This window comes from Gopherus evgoodei, chromosome 22 (genome assembly GCF_007399415.2).
Source record: "Gopherus evgoodei ecotype Sinaloan lineage chromosome 22, rGopEvg1_v1.p, whole genome shotgun sequence".
NCBI lineage: Eukaryota > Metazoa > Chordata > Testudines > Testudinidae > Gopherus > Gopherus evgoodei.
Window position 1 is genome coordinate 12,678,474 of NC_044343.1, and position 20,762 is coordinate 12,699,235.

The following is a 20,762-nucleotide window of genomic DNA, read 5'->3' on the forward strand; positions in this document are numbered from 1 at the left end:
GGAGGAGGGAAACGGCCTTGAAATCTAATCCAGGATGCTCTAAAAACCAATAGTGCTGAGCTCAGCGTCTGCGAGCCTGCCGAGGAGTCTGATTATTTTTAGATAAGATGGAGCAGGGACGCGGGCTGCCCAGCCTGCCTTTGTGGCTGATGAGGCGGCGAGGGGTGAGGAGACTGCAGCAGGCGCTTCCTTTGCACCATTGCTCTTGCAAACGTAACGCGTGCCGCCATCATTCTAGTCTTCCCATTTTTTAACCGCCCTTCGTTTGGGAGGGGCTGGCACAGGAGCGGGGCTGAGCCGGCGTCGCCCCGGGGAAATCAGTGGAGTTACTCTGCATTTACCCCAGTGTCACTGAAGCCAGGATCTGGCCCCTCTGCCATCCAAACAGCACCGCACAGGCCAAATCCTGCAGTCCTTACTCAGGCAAAACTCCCACTGAGGTGGGGAGCTCAGGCAAAGCAGGTAGTAGTGCCCCCTGGGGCTGGAACAGCAGAGTGGGGACTCTGGATGAGATCTGGTTCCCAGCCCTGCAGAGACACTGCTCAGCAATTTGAGACAGGAAGTGGAGGGGTCTGCATCCAGAGGAAGCAGCAGGAGGAATTCACAGAAGCACTTAGGCCTGGTCTACACTCCAAATGTAGGTCGACATAAGCCGCGTTAAGTGGCTCTAATGGTGTATGTGTCTATAGTATCGATAACACACACACACACACACACACACACACACACACACACACACACACACACACACACCAGCCGCATAGGTGAGAAAGAGAAGACAGCCAGGCTACATTTCAGCAGCAACAGTGCTGGGTTTCCCGCATTGTTGTTTCTTGTTGCTAACTCAGTATATAAGCTATCCAGGCGTCACTGAAAGGGCACCAGGAGCAGCCAGGAGATGGGCATGTGGGTTGCCAAAGGTCTGATGGCCATGGCACAAGGGGGAAGACAAAATAAAAACGCCTGCGGCAAGGCCCGTCCCTCCTCACAATCATGGGAGACGTGGCGAAGGTTCAAGCAGCAGCATGAACTGGCTGTGAAAGCTGCAGAGGCTGGCAGAGTGGAAGATGAGCAAAAACCACTGATGCTGCTCCAGTTGGGGGTCTGGGGCCAAAATGTTGTGTATATGCACTGGGCATGTGTGACAGGTCTATGTGATGGATGCGATGCTGGGTATATGCAATGAGTACATGCAATGGGTGTATAGGATGGGTATATGCCAATATAGCCCTGGGTGTATGGGGCAGGGTATATGTGACGGTAGAGCCCAGGTATACCCCTGGGTGTAACTCTGGGTATATGTGACAGGAATAGTGATGGTTGTACTGCTGGGTACACACACTGGGTAGGGAGTTTGGGGCAGTGCGGGGTCTATGAAATGGGTATATGCATTGCCTAGAGCAATGGGTATAGCCTTTGGTGTAGTGCTGGGTACACACACTGGGTAGGGAGTTTGGGGCAGTGCGGGGTCTATGAAATAGGTATATGCATTGCCTAGAGCAATGGGTATAGCCTTTGGTGTAGTGCTGGGTACACACACTGGGTAGGGAGTTTGGGGCAGTGCGGGGTCTATGAAATGGGTATATGCATTGCCTAGAGCAATGGGTATAGCCTTTGGTGTAGTGCTGGGTACACACACTGGGTAGGGAGTTTGGGGCAGTGCGGGGTCTATGAAATGGGTATATGCATTGCCTAGAGCAATGGGTATAGCCTTTGGTGTAGTGCTGGGTACACACACTGGGTGTAGTGCTGAGTATCGCGCTGAGTTCTACATCAAGGGTGAAGCGGGGAGAGAAAGAACAACAGAAGGAATTGTGAAAAGATCTGGGGGTCACGGGGCCCCTAGGAAGGAGGGTCCCTTTCCAAGGCCTGGCCCCCGGAGGAGGAGGAGTTCATCTTCACACCTTAATGTTTACCAAGTCCCATCCCGTAAGCTGGCCCTTCGTGGGGCTGGATTGTGGCGTCTGGCGCACACCAGGTGCTCAGCATGTTTCAGCGTCTGGCCCCAGACAAGGCCCTGGCTACAGACCCTCTCGTTCTGGGCTCGTCCTAGCAGAGAGCTGTGTGGGGCACTTGCCAAGGCAGTGCTGCTCAGCCAGGCAGCAGGACAGAGAGCCGGGCGAGCGCCCGCAGAGGGGCAGAGGGCGCGTGGCTGGAAGCCCCGAGTTTGAGCAGGGAGGGGAGACTTGGCGGGGTGTCAGCTGGGGTCACTGGGCTGGCATGGGGAACACCCAGCTGCCGGGGGAGCGTATGGAGACCAGGATCAGCCCCACGCCTGGGGGAGGGCAGAGGCTGAGCTGAAAATGCTGGGGCTAGAGTGTGGGAGGCAGCCAGCACACAGCCTGAGGCTGTGTCTCCATTACCCTTCCCCCCTCCCCATGCCCTCCTCTGTCTGCCAGGGTACCTGGTCTCCATGCCACCTGCTGAGGTCTGGCCAGTCCTGTCTCAGATCCCCCAGACGGGACCCACCCTGGCACCGGGTTCGCCCATGGTGTTACTCCATGACCGATGTCACATCCCCGTGACACCATAGCAATGAAATCCCATTGCCTCAAACAAGGTCTGGGAGCTCCAGGACAGCACCCTGAAACCACTGAGACTTTGCCACAACCCCTGGGGCTGGTGACCCCCCCAGCCCTCCCACAGCTAGCGAAGGCAGTTTGGGTGGCTCAGAGCCCCCCACGGTACCTACTGCCCCGAGCATGCCAGGCTGTGGCATTGCCCCAGGGAAGGCTGCCAAGGCCCAGGTGGCAGGGAGCAGTTGTTCCAGAGCCAGATGCAGTGGGCAGGCCAGGCGGTGCTTTGTACCCGTGCGCAGGGCTGCCCGCCCAGGGGGCTGCAGCCACAACAGAGGAACCAGGGCTGTTTCGTGGCGCCATCGGTTCTGAGGTTGGGAGCTTCCTCCATTACTGGCGGCTGGCAGGCAGGAGGCTCCATCGGGCACGGCAGCCCATTAATCATTGTATGGGAACAGCAAAGTGACCTCTGGTTAGTGAGCGCAGACCACGCAGGGGCCATTACTGCACAAATGCTATTACATAAAGCAGCCATTAGTGTTTGTCTGTTGCCAGGGGAACCAGGGGCCTGCCTGGTCATGGTCACTAGAGGAGAGGAGGGAGGGGTCTTTCTTTCTGTCCTTCTTTCTTCACTCCCTCAAGCTTTACAATTCCCCCCCACCCCTCCCGCAATTTGATTTGAATGCTGCATTCTACTCCACTTCCTGTCCTAATCTGTTGCACAGTGTTCCTGTGCACTGTTACATGGTTGCCATGTTCCATCCTAGAGGTGGCTGCATTCCTGCGTGCCATGAGTGAGCCAAGTGCAGCGTTGCTGCCCAAGATTTAATTATTGCTGTGTTCCAGCCCAGAGGTGGCTGCAATAACTCCCTTCCCTTTCACTGTCAAAGGGATCCTCAAAGGGATACTGTGAAGAAATACTAGAGCAGGGGTAGGCAACCTATGGCACGTGTGCCGCGAGCTGATTTTCAGTGGCACTCACACTGTCCGGGTCCTGGCCACCGGTCCAGGGGGCTCTGCATTTTAATTTAATTTTAAATGAAGCTTCTTAAACAGTTTAAAAACCTTATTTACTTTACACACAACAATAGTTTAGTTCTATATTATAGACTTCTAGAAAGAGACCTTCTAAAAAGGTTAAAATGTGTTACTGGCACACGAAAACTTAAATCAGAGTGAACAAATGAAGACTCGGCCCAGCACTTCGGAAAGGTTGCCGACCCCATACTAGAGTCAGTTTCCAGCCAACAGGGGGCGCTGCGGGGAATGCGACGGTCCAACCACTGACAAGGGTAGCGAGTGTGAGCTAGTCCGGAGCCCAGCCGCTCCCGGCTCCTACTCCTGACTTGGGCAAGTCACAGTTTCCACACCTGTGAATCACAGCTCATGGGAGCTGTTACCATCTTCCTGGGGTGTGCGAGAACCAGGGCGGGTGCCAGGGCGGGTGACTGCCAGAGCCAATGAGCACCAGTCTCTACCACCCTTTGGGGCAATGGAAGCACGGAGCGCTGCTGGAATTAATCGGGGGGCGGGGCGAAATGGGGACTGTTGAGTCATCTAGGGCAGGCTCGATGCAATGCCAACTCTCCCCGCTCTAGTGCAGCCCCCAGCTCTTGCCATCCTGAGAGCGGGCTGGGGGCAGTGGGCTGGTCACTGCCAGCAGGGGTTGCTGCTCAGAGCGAGGCATAGGGGCCCGGTATGGGCTCAGGATGGGGGGAAAGAGGCTGGCGACTGGGTGCTGGGCTGCAGAGTCTCACGCCTGGCTTTTCCTTTCAGATTCGGAGCAAAGCAGCAGTCCGAGGACAGGGATCGGCTCGGACCAGGAGGACAGCAAACCGATCACATTGGGTAAGTCAGCGCTGGGCAGGGGAGATCCCCTCACCACTCTCCCTTGCCAGCGTGCGGGGGGTAGATCTCACACGCAGACCCCATTTAAAGCTCTCTCGGGGCAGGAAACGAAGCCATGCGGGTACTGAGGCAGTTGACACCCTCCCTGTTCACCCTCCCCAAACCCAGGGGCCAGGCCTCTTGCTGGCCACCAGAGTGGTGAGTTTGGTGCTCTCTCAGCCTAGCGTCCCCTGGTGGAAATCTCTGCACAGCGAGGCCTGAGAATGGGGGTAGGGGAGGAGGAGTTTCTTAAAGCCCCAGCCTCTGGGTCAGGTGCTCATGGGAGAATCTCAGCTTTGATTTTAAAAATACCCCAGGGATGTTTGTCACCCATGTGGCTGTGGAGAAAAGCTGCAAGACCTGAAGCCTCTGGAGCCGGAAGGCAAAGGACAAGACCCACCCAGTTAGTTAGGTTCTACAGCTCAGGATTTGTGGGGGCTGCCCCATCATTCTGGGATGCTTTAGGGGGGCAGGTTTCTGCTCAGAAGAGGCCTGGGGCTGGGATAGTGGAGGGGCTGTAGGGTCGGACTGAGGAGCAGCAGCAGAGCTGTTGGGGGAGCCCTGGACTGGAGCATCAGGGGGTGATGGGAATTTAGGGCCATTGCAGAGCTGTATGGGGGACCCAGCATTGGAACAGTGGAGGGGCTGCAAACCAGCGTCCTGGGGCATTGGCAGCGTTGGGCATGGGAAGCTTGTACGGCACTCATGCATGCTATGCCAGGCTGTCTTGTCAAATTACGCCCCAGGCCGCTTCTACCACAGGGGGCGTGAGGGTCCTGAGGGGCACAGAGAGCGGTCACACAGCTGCCCCAGACTCTTCGCCACCCGGGAAACAGCTGAACACACCTCACTCCTGCCACAGGGGGCGCCAGAGAGCCCTGGGCCAATACAGGACCACAGGCAGGTTCTTACATCTGCAGCAGGGGGCGCCAGAGAGCCCTGGGCCAATACAGCACCGTAGGTGGGTTCTCACTCCTGCCACTGGGGGTGCCGGAGAGCCCCAGTCCAGTCCAGCCCTATGGAAGCGGGAATGTTTTAGCCGAGTTTTGCATTGAAGTGGTCAGCAGCACAGACACCTGCTCCTTCAGAGGCCCGTGTTGCGCCTGCTCTCCCAATGAGATCAGACAGCCCACAGCAAGACCCTGAGCTGGCCCCCCAGTTGCTCCCAAGGGGTCGGGTTTGTGCTTCCCTCTGAGAGCTGCTGGGGCCATTTCAAGAGCACATGGTTCCCTCTTGCCAGCAGTCGATGAGGAAGATGCTGAGGCCACCCAGGCCTCTCCAGCCAGCATCCCAAGCCAGTGGTTCTGTGCCTGACTGTCAGACCGAGGCTCTGGGCCAAGGCGCCCCTCCTGAGGCGCCCATGTTCACAAGAACTGGGCTCTGCGTGCCCCCCAGCTCCCGGGCATAGAGTCAGAAACAGCCCTTTGCATGAAGCGAGCTCAGAGCTCAGATTCAAACACAGGCCATTACCGCGGGGAGATGGGGCGGAGCAGGGGTGGGTGGGTAGCCCTGGAGAGAGGGTCAGACTAGCACAAATAGAAGAACTGGATGTTAATGGAAAGCAGAACTTTCTCCACCCGAGAGGTTCACCCATTAGTAATGTCAAGGGAGGAGTGTCCACAGGACGCCCCTGGTTTCACAGGAGTTCACATCACAGACGTGTTGGGCCCCTGCAACATTTTGTATCACAGTAGCACCTGGGGCCCCCAAGAAGGACCAGGACCCCACTGCCAGGAGCTGCCCAGACACCTAGAGGCTGCCTGGCACCCCAAGGGTAGGAGGGGGGACCTAGAGGCCAGAAGCAGGCCAGTGGCAGAAGCAGAAAGAGAACCCAGGTGTCCTGAGGCCTGGGCCTCCCCACTAGACCGCATGGTTTTAGACAAATCACATTTTGGTCGGCTGTGTCTGTCTGACAGCCAGCAAGGCGGAGGCAGAAGAGCGGGGAGAGAGGGCTCCCAGCTGGCCTGCGCCAACCAAATCCTGGCTGCTGCTGGCCCAGGGCATCCCCAGAGCAGCACCCGGAAGTGCTAGGGGTGAAAGGTCAGGCGCCGAGGTGGAACGGAAAGGAAATGATTGGATTTTGCTAGATGGGAAAATGCCACAGAGAGGAAACTGCTGAGCTAGGGCTTTCTCCTCCACCTCCTGCTTCTGCCAGCAGCTTCTCAGCCGCCGGTGACGCTGAGACCCAAACTGACCCCGTCTGCTGCTGGTGCACCGCCCCACGCTCTCGCCCGCCTGCAGCAGAAGTGCTGACTCGGCAAACCAAGGCTTGGCTCCTTGGTGCCTGGGGTGACATACGCTCCAGGCAGATGCTGAATAGCTTCCCTCTAAGGGAACTGGGCTGAGCGACAGGGAGACTGCTGGCTGGCCAGGAGCCGGAGTTTTTATCAGCTGGTCTGTGGAGCATGGAATGAGTTTGGCAGGCCTCAGCCCAGCTCCCCAGCATAAAAGCCGTCCTTGGGCTCCTTGCAGAGAGGCCAACAGAGTGATTGCGTGGACCTGTGGCAGAGAGCAGCAGGACAGTGGGAGCATGCCCTGGGATTCCAGGTGCAGGGTGACTGGAGACAGGTGAGGTGGTGCCAGTGGTAGGATCTGGTGCCCAGAACAGGGGCTGAATCCCAAGCTGGCAAGTTCGCAGTTTGCCGCCATTCACTGACTTTGCTGTCTCACTGTGAGTGCCAGGATCTCCCGCCCGCGGCTGCTTTCCACTGAGTCACTCCTGTGGTTGGGTTTGGTTTTCTGAGTCACCCCCCACATGCCAGAGGCCCCTGCACTCAGCTTTGCCAGCGTGCCGGCCCCGGGGCATGCGGGCAGGAGCTTGGCTGCCAACTGGGGATGGAAATATCCAGGACTATTGAAACAGCAATTATTATTGAGAAGTGGCACCTGGAGGCCACCCCCGCTGGCACGCTCCATGCCACCCCTAGACCAGTGTGCTGGGCGCTGCACAAACACACAGTCGAATCAGCCCCTGCCTGGAAGAGTTTATAGTCTGTACAGATAAAAGAAGCGAGTTTTAATCTCCATCTTAGAGACAGGAAGCTGAGACCTGGAGAGCCAAAGGAACTTGCCCCTGGTCATGCAGGGGATCTGGGATAGGACCTCTGAGCGCTGTGCTCTTCTGAGACCCAGGCCAACAGCCTCAGTGCAAGACCATCCTGCCTTTGTGCTGATTTGCTGTTCCACCAAGCCTACCCTGCTGCGTGCATGATTCCCATGCTCAGACCTTTACACATCAGCCTTGATACCGCACTTGTCAGCCCTCAAATACAAATGCAGGGCATTGTCACTTTCCCCACTTTACAGATGGGGAAACTGAGATGCAAATCTTGTCACCCTAACTTGCGAGATTTCTTTAAAGAGATTACAAGTTTGGTTGGTTCAGGTAACAGTGTAAGGCATTTTGGCTTGGTACTGCAGGATATTTTGATTAAAAAACGAGAACAATACAAGATCAACACGGCACCCACAACATGGACTAAAATCTGGCTCACTGAAGGGCCTCAAAATGTTACTGTGAATGGGGACTCATCAGCAACGTGCTTCTAGCAGAGTCCTGCCGGGATCAGTTCTGGGCCCCACGATTTTATCAACTTTTATCAACGACCTTGGAAAGAACATCAAATCATCACCGATAAAGTTTGCAGATGACACAAACATTGGTGAATAACGAAGCTGACAGGTCACTGAAACAAAACGGGCTAGTTTGCCTGGTGAGCCGGGCACAACCAGCCAACCTGCAAAGTCACCTGTCGAGGAACACAGAGCGTGTGCCACCATTACAGGAGGCGATGAAAAAGATGGAGAAACGTTCTTCTCTCTTGCCACACAGGGCAGGACAAGAGGCAGTGGGTTCAAACAACAGCAGAGCAGATTTAGATCAAATCTCAGTAAGGACAGTAGGACAATGGACCGGACCTGCCTCGGGAGGTTGTGGAACCTCCTTCACTGGAGGTTTTCGAAAGGAGGCTAAGAGCACCCGTCTTGGATGGTGCAGACACAGCAAGTCCTGCCCCTTGTGGATGACTCTTGTGGTCCCTTCTAACCCTACAGGTCTTTGGGGTACTCCTGGGGAAGCAGTGCCTCTGAACAGGACTTTGGGGTCATGGGGGATAATCGGCTGAACTTGCTGTGGATTACTCTGATCCTTGGATGTATAAACAGGGGAATCTCAAGTAGGAGTAGGGAGGTTCTTTTACCCCTGGATTTGGCTCTGGTGCGACCGCTGCTGGGACTTTGTCCAGTTCTGGTGCCCACAGGTCAGGAAGATGTTGATCACGGGGGAGGGTTCAGAGAAGAGCCCTGAGAATGACTAAAGCATTGGAAAACCTGCCTCCCGGAGCTCTGGCTGCTTAGCAAAGGGAAGGTTGAGGGGTGATGTGGTAAGTAGCTGCCTGGGGAGCAGGAATTTGAGAATCAAGGGTTCCTCGGTCCAGCAGAGCCAGGTCTAATGAAATCCAGTGGCTGGGAGTTGAAGCTGGATAAACTTAGATGACAAACAAGGTGCAATTTTTAGTGAGGCTAATTAACCATTGGAACAATTTGCCTGGGGCCATGGGGGGTTCTCAGCCCTGGAAATCTTTAAATCAAGAGGGGGTGTTTTTCTCCCAGCTCTGTGCTTGTTCCCCAGGAATTAGTTCAGGGACGTGCTGTGCAGGAGCTCAGAAGAGATGATCACAATGGCCCCGGCTGATGTTATAACCTAGGAATAAGTGAAGGGACTTGAGTCATACTGGGCCAGGCCTACCTGCGCCCACGCCACTAGGTCATTTCTATGGATAACAAGAATATCCAGAGTAAATGTTTTAAAAGCAAAAGAGCTTGAAAGGCTTCAGGGCAGGAGCTGACTTCTAGCCATGGGGGTCAGGAGGGGCCTGTGCCTGGGGCAGGTACCCCATCACTGCGGGATTCTTGCCCGTTCCTTGGAAGCAGCTGTTAGAGGCAGGTTATCAGGGTAGATGGGCTCCTGATCTAATCTGGCAAGTCCTGAGCTGCCTCTGTTGTGTCTCAGATTAAAGCAACATTCTGGCTAAAAAAAATGAGGAGTCCTTGCAGGGATCTCCAACGCGGTGCCCGTGGGCACCATGGCACCCGCTGGGGCATCTAATTACACCTGCATACTGGCCGGCGGACGAGCATCCGCTGAAATGCTGCATCATCCAGAGGCATCGCTGCCAAAATGCTTCAATTTTTGGCGGTATTTCGGCGGCGACGCCTCTGGATCATTCTGCTTGTTGGTGGCATTCGGCGGGGATGCCTATTGATGTTGCCACTTGTTGGCGGACTTTCGGCAGATGCTCATCCGCCGCCACGGTCCTCCGTGGCTCGTCGTCTGGCGCCCGCTGAACGAAAAAGGTTGGGGACCACTGCCTTAGAGACTAACAAATTTATTTGGGCATAAGCTTTCGTGGGCCAGAACCCACTTCATCAGAATGTCAAGTCAGTAACAGCCGCCCTGAGCACTTGTGACCCAGCCCATGGGGAGATTAGAGCTGCTTTCACACCCCGGGTTGGGGGTTTAAGCTGCGTGAGTGCGACATGAAAGCAGGTCAGGTCAGTATGACATGTACGTCAGTTACTGGATATCTGACACACAGGTGCAATACGTGGGAGCCAGCATGAGTCACACAGATAGGAAATTAGATTTCACAGCCGGTGCCTGGGGATCTGGGCTGGGGATCCCTGGCCCTCTCCAAGCCCCAGGCAGTAGTGGGCAGCGCTCAAGGGGCAAAAAGGGTGGAGAGGAGCCAGGCTGGGCCATGCTGACACTGCTCTGGTGCCCCCTTGGATCTTCTCACTGGGCCGACTTGGGAACTTGGCAGGGGCCCATGGGCCGGCAGCTGCTTGGCGAGGGTGCAGATTGTGGCTTCTATGCATGCAGCATGGGAGATGCCAGGCTGCTGGAATGTCTGCTCCAGTCATTGCCCCAAGCAGACCATGGGAGGTCCCCGGGATCCTGCATCTCGGAGCAGCTACAGCCTCTCTTCCTTGCCAGGGCTATAGCTAGCTGGCAGCCCCAGGAAGCGATGCCCAGCACAGGCAGCAGGAGGGAGGAGGGAATCTCCATGGCCCTGCCCACCCTGGCTCTGCAGAGATCCGGCCAGTAGCTGAGGTGCCACCTCTACCCCGGAGCTCCTCTCCCCAGTGTCCTGCAGGGCGACGGCTTCCAGCATCTAGGCTCCCTGGTCCACTCCCAGCCCAGCCCCTTGGCTCTGCTAATTGATGGACCAGGAGCACCGGGCAGCTCAGCTAGCCTGGGGGACTTGACTCTGGCCTAGCCAAGCAGAGCCCAGACCTCCTGCAGGCCCCTGCCTCAGCTCCCAGGAGCAAGGCTGGGACCAGCAAGCCAGGCAGCTCCCCCCACCCGTGGAAACCTGGGCACTGTGTACCACGTGCTCTTCTCAGGCACCATGGCGGGGTGTAATGACATATGCTGGGCAACGCCGGCCCCTGGGGGCCATGAAAGGAGGCAGGTCCCCAAAGCGATGAATTGTGGGTGGAGAGCTGGAGCAGAGGCCCACCCTGGTTAGAGACGCAGGGAGGGAATGGCGGCGAGTCTGGTGCCAGCGATGGGTGCCCAGAGCTGTGTCTCTCGGCTCCTCTCATCTCTCTCTTGCTCTCTCCCCACGGCAGATACGACAGACTTCCAGGAGAGCTTTGTCACGTCGGGGGTGTTCAGCGTCACAGAGCTCATCCAGGTCTCCCGAAGTGAGTACCAGGCCGGGGGCCGGCGGCCAGGGGCGCGGCAGCAGGCAGGAAAGCCGTCAGGGCCCCAGAACTTTCCCTTGCGCTGACAAACACGCCATTGAATGGCGACGCAGAGCCAGACACTTCCCCTTCCGCCCCCACAGCCCCTCCAGGGGAGCAGACTGCGTGGAGTTCGGCTCAGGGCCCGGTGAACAGGTCTGGGCACAGCCTGGCAGCCTCATGCCAATGGCTGTGTTCCTGAGCCCCATGGGGGACGCCAGACCTAGCTGGCATAACAGCCAGGGTGAATTTCCCCCCAGGAGTGGGTAGCAAATGCAGCTTTCCCCCGGAGCAGCAGACCCAGGGGAGCTCTGACATGGAGGGTCGTGCCCGCCCCCGGCGGGGTGTTCTGATGAGCCCCCTGATGCGGGTCTCTATGTTGTGATCCACAGCGCCAGTGGTGACAGGCACGGGGCCAAACTTCTCTCTGGGGGAGTTGCAGGGTCATCTGGCCTATGATCTGAACCCCTCGAGCACTGGCATGAGACGGACGCTCCCCAGCACCTCATCCAGCGGGTACGTACCAGCCTCAGCACGGGCTCTGGGGGCAGTGGGGCCGGGAGGGGTTGGGGGGGGATAGGCCTTTTCTAGGCCTTCTCTGTGCAGTGCAGTGTGGGAAGGGTGAGACAGGTTCAGTCCTGCTTCAGCCAGACGCGGGGCCTGCCGGCACGCCTAGTCCCATGCATACAAGCGCCTTCCCGGGCACACTCACACTACCATGCACATGGAGGCCTGGATGTACAGAGATGTGAGCACACCCGGGGACCTGCGTGGAGGTGCAGTTGCACATGGAGTCCCATGTCTGCACCCTGCAACACGCGTGGTGCTCCAGTCACACACACCGACAGAGCATGCACCTCCGCGGACTCGTGCAGACACACACACCGGGCAGTAGCGTAAAACTCTGCCTGTGCGGCCTCAGATCGGGGTTCGTTTGGCCCATGGAATAGAAATCCAGGGCAGGTTTTTCCCTTTGCTGGGTGGTAGCCAGAGTCCACTGCAGGCGGGCTCCTCTCCTCCTCACTCCTAGTCCTCTCCCTGCCTGACACAGGGTGTCCCAGGGGAACTCCTTTCTCCACCCTGGCTGCAGCCCAGGCTCCCAGCCTGGTAACCTCCTCTGGTGTGGAGGGGGAATATGTGTTACTTAACCCCATCAGTGCTGCAGGGCTCCAGGGACCTGGTGCAGCGACTGCCGGGAACAAAGCCAGCAGTGACGTGGTTAACCAACAGTTTTGGCCTGGTGGCTTCCAGGGACAACTTAGAGCAGCCCTGAGCTTGGCAGCTGTAGCAGCCTGGCCACGTGGGCCTGTCACTGCTTCCGTCTAGTCAGGGCCAAGGCTGTGCAGGAGTTGGATGGGAGATTGCTTGAGGAGCTCTGCAAAAAATGGCCTGGGCCCTGCCCCAGTGATGGGGGCTTTCCCCTCTGACCCAGGCCTAGCCCCATGCCTGGGACTGTGCTCCTGGGGGCTGTTGCATATGGACTGAGGCCGGTGGAGATTTAGGAATGAGGAGGATATTAGCAGCAGTGTGTGGGCTCCCTACCTCCTTTGGACAGGACCTTGTGCCTCCCTGTAATCCCCATCCCTCTGAATATGGTCTTTGCCACTTCCGGTCCTAGACTGTTGTGTGGCTGTTAAACAGCTGCTGCGTTCCACCCCAGAGGCAGCTCCCGCGCATAGCTAGCCGGTGAAGATGATATTTTTCAGTGGTGGTGAGTGTGAGCCCTGCGCTTTCAGCCAGTAAACTAATGAGAGAGAACAGGAGCCTGGGAGCTGAGGGAGAAACAGCCCTCTTGGGTCTCTGGGCAGAATCTGGCTTTCATGGGTGCTGCCAGGTTACTGGAGAGCAGAATTTGGCCCACAGAGTCCATTTCCTCTGCCAGGGAATGAGCTGGCAGAGACCAGGCCCTGTGGATTTCCCACCAGATGAGTGAGGTGAGGGGACGGGGAACGTGCCGGCCTTGCCTCACTGGTTTGGCAGGATGGATGGGGCCTCAGGGAGCCCCTTGCTTTCTCTCGTCTTTGATTGGGGCAGCGTGGGGCAGCCAAGGCCTCGGACACCCTCTTAGAGTTAACTGGCGCTCCGGGCGTTGCTGGTGATGGTTGGCTGCACTTGGGACCAGACCCGTGTTGGTATCACTACGTCATGCAGGGGTGTGAAAAATCCACTCCTTCGAGTGACGCAGTTACACCCCTAGCTCCCTGCAGACAGCACCCTGCACACGGGGGGGCTTCTTCCATAGACACAGTGACCCCTCTCCGGGAGGTGGATTAGCAAGGCCAAGGGGAGCAGCTCTCCTGACGCTGCAGCCGTGTGCATCAACACAAGCCCCCAGTCTGGCTCCCAGAGCACCACTGGGGTCACATAGGTGTAACGGAGAGGGGAATTAGGCCCGGTAGCTTCATTTCTTCTTGTCACTGACCCCAGGGCTCCCTGCCACCAGCTCCTCACTGGCGCCCCTTAGTGCCGAGGCTCCAGGAAGCAGCAGCCACAAGGTGCCACCTCCATATGGGCTTGGCCCAAGAATCTCAAAGTTGATGCCTCCTCTTCTGCCACGCGCACCCCAGGGGACTCTGCCCCTGAGTAATGAGCGCTCCCAGCTGCCCTGCACGGTGATAACATCACATTCCTGCCGCCCCGACCTGTGTCAGATGGGCCACTCGCTCAGGGAATAGGGGCCATAAGACTGGACTGGTGACTCACCTGAGGTCAAACAGCCATTCAGTGGCAGAGTCCCCTATAACCACCAGACGACACTTCCCTCCCAGAGCTGGGCACAGAACCCAGGCATCCGGGCGCCTAATCCTTGGCTCTAACCACTAGACTGCACAACACAGGGAGGGAGGGAGCCCCAGAGCCGTGACTGCCGCCCCTTGGCTGTGGGCAGGAGCTGTGGCAGCGAAAGGCCCCTGTGCCCACGCTGATCAGTTCTCCTTCCTCCCCTCCCCAGGAGTAAACGACACAAGTCTGGCTCCATGGAGGACGACATAGACACGAGTCCGGGGGGCGAGTACTACACCTCGCCCAGTTCGCCCACAAGCAGCAGCCGCAACTGGACAGAAGACATGGAAGGGGGTAGGTAACCGGCCCGGGGCCTTCCCCGGCGTCTTCTCCTTGCTCTGGTGCCAGGCCGGGCCGTGCACCCGGCTTCTCCTTTCCTGGTTGGTCACTTTGGCTAAGGAGCCAGTTCCTGGCTCAGAGGATCGCCCAGGTGCTGAGAGGTCTGAGGCGGAGCAGGGAAAGGAGCCGCCCCCTGCATTCTGGGGCATCCCGGCTGCTGATCCCTGGCTTCACAGGTGCTGTATGTGAAGGCTTGGCCGGGGGGTGAGCCAGCGTGCCATCCTCCCTCTGCCAGAGGAGACCGGCAGCTGCAGGCCCACTCTGCCAGGCACTCTGGGCTCGTTGTCGGAGATCCTGGCTGGGTGCTTGCCCTTGCCAGCGCTATGGGAGCCCTCGAGGAGGCGCACTCGGGTTTCTATAGGTGTCTCCGATGGCTGTGCAGGGAATGTCCATGGGTCCACAGGGGCTTCCCCAGCACAGGGTCTCTGGAGTGGGTCTGTGTCAATGAATCTTCCAGGGGAAGGCCAGCAGCTGCCCTCCCCGCTCAGCAGGCCGCCTGGCTCCCCACCCGCCCCTTGCACTCACTGTGTCCCTGCCCCGGCCGCCTCGGACCCCTCTGTGCACTGCCAGGCTGTGGCCCTGCCCCCGCCGCTCCCCATCTCCACAGGTGCCCCATATTACTGAGGACAGATTTCTTCCTTGTTTGATGTTTTGTCTTCCTGTCTAGACAGCCCCAATTAGCCGCTCATTAAGAGAAGGGGGGAGGGGGCCGGCTGCACTAATTAAAGCAATACAAACCCTTTTTCAGATGGCTGGTTCCTGGGGTCCCAGGCGGCGCCAGTTCTCCCTGCAAGGACAGGGGGGCGGGTGTTGTACATTATCTTGTATTTATTTCTTTTTATAATCTTGAGATTTCTGTCAGCGGGTAGGGGGAGGTTCCCTGGGGATCTGCTAGGTTGGGGGGGCAGCGAGCACTGGCAGCTAATGGCCCGGGGGGTTCACCCCCCAGCTTCACACAATTAGGGATGTTTTCAAAGGGGCTCTTTAGCTTTCATACCTCTCAGCCTGGGAGCCCCAAACTATTCCCCCCCCCAGTCCTTGGGCCTGGCCCCCGGCCCTCCCCCTAGACTGTGTGTGTGCATGTGTCCGTGTACACCTGTGTGTTTGTGCACACATGTGTGCAAAGGTGGGCTGGGCTGGGTTCAGACTCCAAGCCCAGATCCTGGACCCCCTTCCAGAACTCGCGCTGTGCCAGGAGTCCAGGGCCAGACCAGAATCGCAGCCTGAGCCTTTGTCTGCCCTGAGCCCCCCCCCCCCCAATGGACTGTAGGTGTCCTCTGACCCCTGCTGGAAGCGCCATATCACAAGCTTTGCACCTTTGAGCCAGCCTGGGGGCACCCCTAGGACAGTGTCCACAGCCCCTCCTTCTCCAGCGGGGCGCAGAGCAGGGGGGCAGAGAACTCGGAGCTCCAGTGGTTCTGGGCAGCAGAGCACACCGAGAGGCCCAGTGCAGAATCTAGTCCATTTTCCTCACTGGATTTCCTCCTGATTTACACCAGCCTGAAATCAGAACCAGGCACAAGGCATCGTGCTGGGGACACAGGACTCCTGGCTTTGAGTCCTAGCACTGACTCAGCACTTTGCACTGGCCAGTCTGTTCTCTGTGCCTCGGTTTCCCACCTTGGGAAGAATGGTGCTGACCCCAAGTGGTGTCCTGAGTTAGCAGCTGCAAAGCGCTTTACTGCAGGATTGGAAAATCCCAGAGTCGGCTGAGATTTTTGTTCTAATCTGGGTTTGGATGTCAAAGGGTCTGTTTCTTTTCCTACATGAAAATTTTCCACAAATAAAACCTGTTTCTTTAGAAATTTGGGGGAGGTTTTTTTTAAATGAAAAACGAAAAGCAAGGCAGGTTATTAAGTAAACCCTGCCCCCACCCCATTTTTGCTTTCCAAGTTTTTCCTGGGAAAAGCCCTTTTCCAGCTGGCTCTGTTGATGATGATGAATGTGAGATTGTTGTAAAGATACCTAGGACAGGTTATTCAATCTTTCGCTGTTCAGGCTCCCGGGTTTTGCTAGCCTCTTCGTTATTTGCTAGAGGTGGGTTTCGCTATTATTTATTTATTCTTTGCACTGTGGTAGCCCCTAGCAGCCTCCTCTCGGCCCAGGTCCCTGGCCTGCTGGGCACTGAAGAAACACAGAACAAAGAGAAACTTCCTACGTCAAAGATAGATTGTGCTGGGTGGGTCTGGGCTTGGGAGCTGGGTTGCCCCAGGCGTGGTGGAATAGCCCTGGGGTTGCTCTGCCTTACCTACAGAGCGCTGGGCGTCCAGAGTAGTCAGCCGCTGTCAAGACATTGTAGGCGTGGTGGCAAGGAGGCGCGCTCACCCAGAGCCAGGAACAGAACCCAGGCATCCTGGTTCCACAGTGCCCTGCTCCAGACCTTGGCCATCCTGGGCCACGGCGTTCTTTCTTTCCCCTGTGGCGGGGCCTCGACTCACTAGCTCCACCAGCTGTTGGAGTTCAGGGAGAACCTCAGCTCTGGGTGCGAGTGTGTGTGAGTCCCTCTCTGTCTGTGCCCCCCAAGCCTGGCCGTGGGGACGGGGGGGAAGCCATCCGAGAAGGGATGTGCTTAGCTGGCGTGTCGCAGGGGAGGTTATTTCAATCCCGTACTGGATGTTCTGTGAAATCCTCCTAAATGACCGTCTGAGAATGGGCTAAACCCATTAACACCGGCTGGGCTGAATGGCTGGAGATAAATCCTCCATGGCACCGTGGCAGCAGGATTAACTCCCTCTGGGAGCGCCCTGCTTCGGGCGGGGGGAGCCCCCACAATGAAGCCCCGGGTACTGGGATGGGGAAGGGCAGACGAGCCACACACTCTCTCTAGGGATGCTCAGTGCCCTGCACAGCCACAGGGCACTGCCCTGGTGGGAGAGTCCTGCCACCGTCCATGGGCTGAGGGGGCTGCAGGGGAAGCCGTGGCTGGGGGGCGGAAGCAGGAGCAGGGTTGAATGCAGGGAACAGCAGAGAGGAGGGCACGGGGTGAATTGGAGAGGGGTGGAAGGGGAAGGGCGAAGCAGTGGGAGATGGGGCCAAGGGGCACGGAGGGGGATTGCAGTGAGCAAGTGGAGGGGCTGGGTCGGAGGAAGCAGCTGCCCAGGATGTGGGCTGCCCCATACAGCCCAGGGGAGAGCAAAGAACCAGGCACCCAGCCGGAGACACCATCCTGCCCCAGGAGCCATCCCCAGGCAGCTGCACACTGCCTCTGGGCCTGCCAGCTGGAATCACCTGCGGGCATGGGGGGAGCCAGTTCCTCCAACTCCTCTCCCCAAATGCCTGGGGCTTAGCTGCCCATGTCCTGCGCCCAGAGAGGCCCTGGCATGAGGGACCACGGGGAAGACAGGCAGTCCTGTGGGCAGCCAGGTGTCGGAATAGAGCAAGGCGGGGCAGATGCAGTGCACGCTGGAGGACACTGGGTGTGAGGGGGGGCAGCTGTTCCATTTCGATGAGTGCTGCTGGCTCCGGGTGAAAGGCAGTGAGGCAGGCTGGGGGCAGGGAGACCTGGGCCCTAGCGCCTCTAGGACCGAGTCTGCCAGCCTTCGCTCAGCGAGAGGATAAAGCTGCAGTGTTTGGCCCGCTGAAAGCAAGGATCAGCCAGCGGGACTCTTGTGCCCAGCCCTGGAGAACCCGTGTGTCTGGGCCTGTTTTAAAAACTGACCTAATTTCTGGCTAAAACTTGTGGTGCTGCAGACAGGAGACCCCAGCCCAAGCCTTCCATGTGGATCAAAGCCCTTTGCCCAGGGCTTCCCTTGTCACCTGCATGGCTAGCTGGTGCGGGCACTGTTCTCACAGCACACGCAGCCTGGTGGGAGGCAGGATATATTGGGCCTGTTCCCACAGCAGATCCAGGCAGCCAGCCATGCTGGAGGCCAGTGACGGGCGCTGCTGGGAAGAGATTCCTGCCCTGCATTCCCAGATGGAAGTGTCACGGAGTCACCGGGCGATGCTCTGGAATTGCTCCCCACCAAGCCAGTCAGGACTTTGGGGAGCCTCCTCTCCCTTGGAGCAGACTTGTTCAGGGCAAGAAGCTCACACGGCTTCACCTTCTGGGCCTCTCCTTGGAACATTCAGCATCCTCTGCCCCTCCGTGCCACTTCCCAAAGCAAGCCCGCCTCAGTGAGGTCCTGGGGAAGCCACCGGGTCCTGCACCCCCACTTTGCAGTCAGACATGACTCAGCCAGCCCGTAACACAGAGGTTTATTCGATGATAGGAACAGGGTCTAAAACAGAGCTTGTAGGTACAGAGAACCGGACCCCTCGGCCAGGTCCATTCTAGGGGGATGTGAGCCAGACCCCCACGTCTGCCCTCCACTCCTCGATCCCAGCCAGCTCCAGACTAACAACCCCCCCCAGCCTCTTCTCTCTGCTCAGCTCCTTTCCCGGGCCAGGAGGTCACCTGATCCCTTTGTCTCCAACACCTTCAGCTGGCACCTTTGTAGGGGAGGGGCCCAGGCCATCAGTTGCTAGGAGACAGAGGGTCAGGCATTTAGGGGCACTGGCCCTTTGCTCTGCAAGATACTTAAGAACTGCCATGGGGACACTGAGGCACCAACACAGTATTCAGAGAAAACATTAAGAACATTCCCAGTTCATCACAGGAAGCGACAGAGATCCTGACCCCCATTTGTGTGCTGGCAATGGGGGCTGGTTCCTGGCGATGAGAGGCCAGTGGTGCAGACGAGGAGAACTCTTTGCACGTTGGATTGGATCAGAGGCTGGGTTGGGAGCCCCACCCCTCCCCCTGGGGTTTGGTTTCAGCCCTTCTCTGGTATAACTGTGAGCCAGCAAGCTATGCAGACAAGGTGCCAGAGAGCAGCTCCCGGGGGTTCGGTGCCACTGGAGAGCGACGGCGGCTGTGTCATCGCGTGCCTCCTCGTGGAGATGCAGGGTCAGACAGGGCAGTCATGCGCCAGAATGCAGCTCGGGAGACAGCAGGCAAAGCCCCAAATTCTGGGCTGGGCTGGGGGCGGGACTGCCCTTGGTGTGTTAGAATAGCCCTGGGGCTGCTCTACCTTACTGCAGCCATACCGGCCTTACATGGACCACTGTGCAGCCCCGAATAGCCAGCCCACACAGCACTCCAGCCACTCCTCCTGTCCCCCCATACACCTGTCCTCCCAGGTCTGGGGGGTGTGGGAGCCTACGCTGTCCTTGGGGAGACGATCTCATCGCAGGCACGTTTCCCCTGCTCAGCAGCCCTTCCCCCCATGGTGTTTATGCCTTTTGGCTCCTTGTGCTCAGGGCTCAAATCCCCCAGCTCAGCGCTCTGCAAAGCTCAACGTATTTTTAGCTCTCCTAATCTTTCCTCATAAATCAACAGCCAACTATCCCGGCTGGGGCCCATAACGGGGCAGGGCTGGGGCTGGGGTCTCCTGTCTGCAGCACCACAAGCTGAGCCAAGGGGAGCTAGATCCAGAGAGTTTCCTTTACGTTGGGTGACGCTCAGTGGCAGAGGGAAAAACAGCATCTCTGTCCCGTTTGCTCAGACAGGGCCGACAAAGGGGGGCTTGGCTGGTTCCCGTTCTCCTTGGCACAGGCACCTCTGTCCTGACAGACCCCACAGTGGGGAAAGCAAAGGCCTGGCAGTGTGGTTGGCCAGGCTAGGGGCATGGCACCAACATTGCACAGAGCCACCTCAACTTACCCTGCCTGGGCCTGTATGGCCTGGCCCCCACCTGCCCTGAGTTTGTACGGCCCGGCCTCCGTCTGCCCTGGGCCTGTATGGCCCTGACTCACCTGCTCTGGGCCTGTCTGGCCCTGCCCCTACCTGCCCTGGGTCTGTACGGCCTGCCCCCTACCTGCCCCTTGTATGGCTTACCCCCACCTGCCCTGGGCCTGTATGGCCCTGACCCAGCTGCTCTGAGCCTGTCTGGCCCTGCTCCTACCTCTACCTGCCCTGGGTCTGTATGGCCCGGCCCCTACCTGCCCCCTGTATGGCCCTGCCCCCACTTTCCCTGGGCCTGTATGGCCTGGCCCCCGCCTGCCTTGGGACTGTCTGACCCTGCCCCCACCTGCCCTGGGACTGTATGGCCCAGCCCCCACTTGCCCTGTGCCTGGATTTATCCTGCCTCCAGTTAGGGTTGCCAACTTTCTAATTGCATAAAACTGAACATCCTTTCCCAGCCCCCTGCCCCACCTTCCCCGATGCCCCGCCTCCCACTCACTTCATCCCCCATCTCTTCGTCGCTTGCTCACCCTCACCCTCACCCAAATTCACTGGGCTGGGGCAGGGGGTTGGATGGGGGTGAGGGATCCGGCTGGGGGTGTGGGCTCCAGGAGGGAGTTAGGGCATGGGAGGGGACTCAGGGTTGGGGAAGGGGTTGGGGGCAGGAGGGCGTGAGGGGTGCAGGCTCTGGGAGGGAGTTAAGGTGTGGGAGGGGGCTCAGGGCTGGGGCGGGGGTTGGGGGCAGGAGGGGGTGAGGCGTGCAGGCTCTGGGAGGGAGTTAGGGTGTGGGAGGGGGCTCAGGGCTGGGGTTGGGGGCAGGAGGGGGT

The 20,762-nt window shown here is 58.3% G+C and overlaps 1 protein-coding gene across 10 annotated transcripts in view; it reads left to right on the forward strand.

The window, feature by feature from the left end:
* Positions 1 to 20,762, forward strand: part of NFIC (nuclear factor I C) — a 153,145-nt gene that overhangs the window by 92,768 nt on the left and 39,615 nt on the right. For all 10 annotated transcript variants that reach the window (XM_030540747.1, XM_030540740.1, XM_030540741.1 and 7 more), the window contains 4 exons: positions 4,293 to 4,364; positions 11,037 to 11,111; positions 11,543 to 11,666; positions 14,101 to 14,225. In XM_030540747.1, the coding sequence (XP_030396607.1) occupies positions 4,293 to 4,364; positions 11,037 to 11,111; positions 11,543 to 11,666; positions 14,101 to 14,225 (396 nt within the window). The remainder of the gene's footprint in view (positions 1 to 4,292; positions 4,365 to 11,036; positions 11,112 to 11,542; positions 11,667 to 14,100; positions 14,226 to 20,762) is intronic.